The sequence below is a fragment of the Leguminivora glycinivorella genome, chromosome 3 (genome assembly GCF_023078275.1).
Source record: "Leguminivora glycinivorella isolate SPB_JAAS2020 chromosome 3, LegGlyc_1.1, whole genome shotgun sequence".
Classification (NCBI taxonomy): Eukaryota; Metazoa; Arthropoda; class Insecta; order Lepidoptera; family Tortricidae; genus Leguminivora; species Leguminivora glycinivorella.
In genome coordinates this window covers 2,064,034-2,070,033 of record NC_062973.1, presented here as the reverse complement: position 1 = coordinate 2,070,033, position 6,000 = coordinate 2,064,034, and the positions used below count along the sequence as shown (strand labels likewise).

The 6,000-nt window shown below is 37.8% G+C and overlaps 1 protein-coding gene across 1 annotated transcript; it reads right to left on the bottom strand.

Annotated features, from left to right (window-relative positions):
• On the bottom strand, nucleotides 1-4,290 carry LOC125224923. Its single transcript, XM_048128443.1, has 5 exons — nucleotides 4,139-4,290; nucleotides 3,280-3,332; nucleotides 2,477-2,515; nucleotides 2,304-2,369; nucleotides 1-286 (listed from the first exon to the last, which is right to left on the bottom strand). The coding sequence occupies exons 1-5, from the start codon at nucleotides 4,178-4,180 to the stop codon at nucleotides 160-162; spliced, it is 327 nt and encodes a 108-aa protein (XP_047984400.1). The 5' UTR covers nucleotides 4,181-4,290; the 3' UTR covers nucleotides 1-159.
• Between the last annotated feature and the right edge of the window lie 1,710 nt (nucleotides 4,291-6,000).

The window sequence follows — 6,000 nt, the reverse complement described above, 5'->3', positions numbered from 1 at the left end:
TGATAGTTTTCAATTTCAATTTCATTTTTATTTCACAAGTAACAAGACTCATACAATTTGTTAGTATACAATAATTAATCTTATCTCTAGATGTGTTAGTAAATACAAGAAAAAACTAAACTAAACATGGTATATGCTGCATGGTATATGTTTTATCATTTAATTCACTTTCTGTTTATTGTGCAAATAAAGGGCGAATAAACCCGCGCCAAGTATGAAAACCATAACGCCGAGAACTGTCAGGATGATGGCTGTGATGGACATCGCAGGCGCATCTTTGTCGCCGCTGAAAAAAAGATTTAAAAATTATACAATAAGTCCCCTCTACAACAGGGCTGTCACGTTCAAATTATTAGTGTAAGCCCTGAGTGCATGCTCATATAGGCTACTAGACCCTAATCGAATTCGGCACAAGAAATGATTGTTTCCTGTAGTATTTGACATAAGAAACCAATTTTTATAGATTTTTTGTATTAAAATTGTATGGTGGCTACGTATTTTCGATTAAAAATGTGTGTAATATTCTTTTTAACTTTGTCCAGCGAAAACGCTGTCAGATTTGCAGTGACGTCATAGAACCTAACTTAACCCTTAAATGCATGAATTATTCTTTTAACGAGATATTAATATATGTGATAGACAATGGTTTTCTGACTCTGGGAAAAATAATAAAAAAATATTTAAGATCGATTAAAAAGGTACACTATTTGTGGAACTAAAATAATTACTAACTCTGAAAAAATCAGCCCAAATAATTTACTAAAAATCGCCATCATCCAGTTTTTTCACACTTTTCCGCCATTTTATCTTAATCCTTAATTAAATGCATGATTTTTTTTTATTTTTGGTTGGAAATAATGTTTTTATTTAGTTATTTAGATGCAGGATCTAGGAAAAATATATATAAACGTCCAGCTTATATTTTGGCTACTTTATTTAAAAATATATGCGTTGTAGCCAAATGGCAACAATATGCATTAAAGGGTTAACTTCATGTCGAGTCAATCACTGACATGATGAACTTTATGCCTCATAACTTAAATGTCAGAAAATTTTGTGTTCAATTCGATTTACGTCATGAGCTGACAATCCATAGATTAACATGGCTAATGATGTTTTTGCCTAATTAAGTAGTAGTAGTAGTAGTAGTAAAATACTTTATTGTACAGTTAAAGTAAACTTTATAAATGTTTTTTTTTTGTGGTTTTCAAGTCGTGATAAAATATGGTAGTATTTTTTTCGGTTAATTGGACAGTAATCCATACTAATATTATAAATGGGAAAGTGTGTGTGTCTGTTTGTTTGTCCGTCTTTCACGGCAAAACGGAGCGACGGATTGACGTGATTTTTTAGATAAGATAGTTGAAGGGATGGAGAGTGACATAGGCTACTTTTTGTCTCTTTCTAACGCGAGCGAAGCTGCGGGCAAAAGCTAGTAAATAATATAAAAAAGACTTTAGAAAAGGGTCAAGTAGCCTATTGCCCAATAGCGGGGCGGGGCGTGCGGCGTGCATGCCATTCTATTGAATCTCATACAAGTGTCCTGAGTCGACGATGAATAGCGTGCACGCGGGCGAGCCCGCCCCGCTGTTCGCCCCATCGAGCGTCCACTTAGGACTTACGGCTCAGCCACGACATTGGTCTAAGCGCGACAGCGGTGAGCAATGTCGTGGCTGGGCCGTAAGCGCGACAGCGGTGAGCGGCGGCCATACATTGGAGCGAGACACAGCGATGGGACTTTTCATTCGCACGTATGGCTGCCGCTCACCGCTATCCCGCTTAGACCAATGTCGTGGCTGGGCTGTTACGCCGTGGCTTGCGTGGGCGACGGTCGCGCGATGATCGCGCGACGGCGATGCGACGCATACGAAATCAAACCTTATCGATATGGAAGTAGACGATGCGATGAGACGCGACGGCGACGGTCGCGCGACCGTCGCCCACGCAAGACACGTCATTACACAGTGTGTTTTCACATTATCCGATCCGATATCGGATGTAGGACCAATATCCCTATACATTTAAGCCGCCATCTTTGATTTTTACTATTGAAATCCTTCCGACACCCGATATCGGATCGGATAATGTGAAAACGCACTTATTGTGTGTGATGTTTGGTAACCCATAGGATGTTAGAGTTCATAGAATAAAATACATAACTGTTTTACTATAATTTCGTCTCGTGTTAAGCTTCGAATTTGTTCGTCCATAGTTGCTTAGATTATAGATAAATACTGGTTAATCTAGGCAAGTTTTTAGTGCTAGCCCTGCTGATATAGGGAGAGGTATATTATTTTACTTACGTTGAGGCCTGCTTTGTGCCTCCTGTAGCGGTTTGCTTTGTCGGCACATTAGGGTTTTTGACAAATCTGTAAAAATAGTTAATATTAGCTACTTCATCGACATATTTAGAGCGTTCGGATAATATATTAGTTACTTTAGAATTTATATTAGTTGCTATATACAATATACATACCCCGCCGTTGTACATAAATCATCCACTGGCATGCTCATTCTGAAATACGAATGTTTTTTTTAATGTAAAACAGGAAGTAAGTAGTTATTTTCTTTCCAGTACAAATGCACATTACCTACGTAATCATTAGAGAAGAAAAAAACTTCATTGTCCATTTTTAGGGTTCCGTAGTCAACTAGAAACTCTTATAGTTTCGCCATGTCTGTCTGTCCGTCCGTCCGCGGATAATCTCAGTAACCGTTAGCACTAGAAAGCTTAAATTTGGTACCAATATGTATATCAATCACGCCGACAAAGTGGTAAAATAAAAAGTGAAAAAAAATATTTTGTTAGGGTACCCCCCCTACATGTAAAGTAGGGACTGATTTTTTTTTCATTCCAACCCCAACATGTGATATATTGTTGGATAGGTATTTAAAAATGAATTAAGGGTTTACTAAAACCGTTTTTTGATAATATTAATATTTTCGGAAATAATCGCTCCTCAAGGAAAAAAAAGTGTCCCCCCCCATCTAACTTTTGAACCATATGTTTAAAAAATATGAAAAAAATCACATAAGTAGAACTTTATAAAGACTTTCTAGGAAAATTATTTTGAACTTGTTAGGTTCAGTAGTTTTTGAGAAAAATACGGAAAACTACGGAACCATACACTGAGCGTGGCCCGACACGCTCTTGGCCGGTTTTTTAAATTTTAGATTTGAATTCACGAAAATGTTGCTACGTTTTAATCTTTTCTTTTGGCAGTTTGTATGTTAAATTGCACACAAAAAACTAGTCCTAAGAATTTGTGATCAACATACTTATTTCCTTCCAAACTTGTAGAAATAGAATCATCGCAGACTGCCGTCATTGCCTGAAATAAAAAAATAAAACATTTCCTATGGATACCGAGTTTAATATGATATCATACTGTTTTCATAGTGTTTTCGCCCCTAGGGGCGCAAGTGTAGCGCAAGGTCTTTCAAAATTGCAAAAATCTAGCGCGAAAACGTTTTCCTTCGTATTGTTCCGGAAACGTTCGTATTTATCATGCTAGTTCTGTCAATGTCAGTACATCTCGTACTGAGACTGACTGAAATGGCATGACACGTTCGTATGTTTCCGGAACAATACGAAGGCAAATCTTTACGCACTACATCTGGGTGGCTAGCCGAATGGCACAATCGCTCACGAAACGCTCACGAAACGAAGCGCTAGTAGATATCTATCTCTATCGCGCTTGCGTATTGGCGCGACAGAGCCAGCGGCGTATCGCTTTCGTTTGGCGTCGGAGAAATGCCATTCGGCTACGGGGCCTGTACCTATCCTTATCTATTACAGTTGCTGACGGATTCCGAAAAAGTTTGTACATTTGGTTTAAGCAAAAGTACTCTTTATTGTATTGTAGGATAGTACTCTTTATTATACTGTGGTTTAAGTCTTCGAAAAAAATTAAAGGCTTGTAGGGCAATGATGGTGATCAATTATAAAAGAATACAGATAAATTAATAACCTCCTGCGTTGAGATTTGGAAGGCGGTTAAAAAGTAAATAGGAAAGTACCTACATTTCAATAGCGAAAAAATGTGAAGTCAAGTTTGTAGTATGTATTGTTACACGGAAAATAAGGTCGTAATAAGCGAACTTTACTATGTATTATTATGAAACACAAAAAACTTACCAAGATAGAAAAAGCCGTGATGAAAAGATACCCCGTATACATTTTAAATAATAATTTATAAATGAATCCGAAAGAGAACTGCAATTAACACGATGAACACAACCACCAGTATTTCATATAAGGGATAAATAACTTGTTTTCCTGTATGATGATGTCATTTAGAATATAAATATGCTGGTATTCATTATACGGGATGTGCTTTTTATGAAATGAAATGAAATGAAAATGAAATGAAAATCATTTATTGAGGCAAAAGCATTACAACAAGGGTTAAGACAGTGGTTCCTAAACTAGGCCGAGCCTGTATCTTAGGAGCCATAGAGAGGTCAGGAGTAGCTATTTCAATTTTAAGTTACACTGTAGTTTCTCCAAAGAAGTAATAGAGATAGGTAAAACTAAGAACGAACATAATTTTTGGTCTTTTAAAAGGCATGCAATAATTAGAAATACTAGTAACTACAAACTATATTTACAAGTCTGTTTCTGAAAAGTGTATGTGTTTATGTGTGTATGTATGTATGTATGTATGTATGTATGATCCTACTTACTCGTGGTGAAAAGGGACTCTGTTTTGCAGTAAGACAATGTCAACAACCATTTCCCCAGGACCTGTTTCAGCTTAGGAGACACGCATTCTTGTATAGTTATGTGCTTGCATATGACATTGTAGATAAAAAGGTGCATGTGGTAAGGAGCGCGCTTAGCAACAGTTGAGCTGGTCTTATAACACATGACAAAGAGGACCGAGTATATAAAAATGAAAATGAAATGAAAAACGCCGTGGCTTGCGTGGGCGACGGTCGCGCGATGGTCGCGCGACGGCGATGCGACGCATACGAAATCAAACCTTATCGATATGGAAGTATGAGACGCGACGGCGACGGTCGCGGGACGGTCGCGCGACCGTCGCCCACGCAAGACACGGCGTTAAAGACAATTATTGTCAAAGTAAAATGTGTAATCACAGTGCATAGACTGCCATCTCTCGACATAGGCTAAACTTTTGAACCTCAGTTTTGACAATTTGGACCATATTCTTAGCTTGATATTAAATTGAAGCTTGATGTTAAAATGTCAAATATTAATATTAGCGCCATCTAGCCGAGAGTCCCCCAAAGGCGTAACGCCATCTTGGTCACCGTACCTTTTTCTTTATAGTTCCAAGGTACGTGTTTTTAGACTATCTTTCTATATATTTTATGTCTTTGCATAATTATGAGAATACTCAACTTTTAGTGGCTAAACGTATTGTTAGTGTCGAAACTCTGACAGAGATGGCGTTAAACCGGTAAATAATTATTACTATGTGAGCTAAATCTGGCAAGAGGCATGATATGGCAGCAATTTGAAAAATGTGGGGTTCAGCGGCCATTGTCTTCATAAAACGTGTGCGCTTATAAACCTTGACGTTGGTGGAATCAATGTGTCATGTCACAACCTCAGAACACATAAAAATGTAGGGGCGAAGGTTTAATTCCCATAGAAAACTTCAATTTCTTGCCTTTTTTTAGTGCCAAGATTTGGTTGACCGTCAGATCGAATATTAACCGTATATCAAAAATCGCATTGGACTATATGACAGTAAACGAAGTAGGTAGTAAAATATAGGTGTGGTCAAATTCGACTTACTTTTCAAGGGGGGGGGGAGTGGTATGGATCTAGCCGGCCTAGGGCGTCTTCAAAATGGATATTTTTAATTCACACACAATGGAAAATACTATGAGAATCATAGAGGAACAAGTAAGGGAAGAGTTGTAACTCCATACATCAGTTAATGCAAGTTATTTGTAGTGACATCTAGCGTCACCACGCGTCAATCACGCGTCAAATAGCGTAAATTATCAGCATCAGTACTCGAAATT

Bases quoted from the DNA above. Each gene is read 5' to 3' on its own strand.
- LOC125224923 (XM_048128443.1), bottom strand. From the start codon at position 4,180: ATGTATACGGGGTATCTTTTCATCACGGCTTTTTCTATCTTG. The intron at 2,516-3,279 runs GTATGTTGATCA...TTCGTATTTCAG, and splicing joins ACAAGTTTGGAAGGAAATAA to AATGAGCATGCCAGTGGATG. The intron at 287-2,303 runs GTAAGTAAAATA...TCTTTTTTTCAG, and splicing joins GGCACAAAGCAGGCCTCAAC to CGGCGACAAAGATGCGCCTG.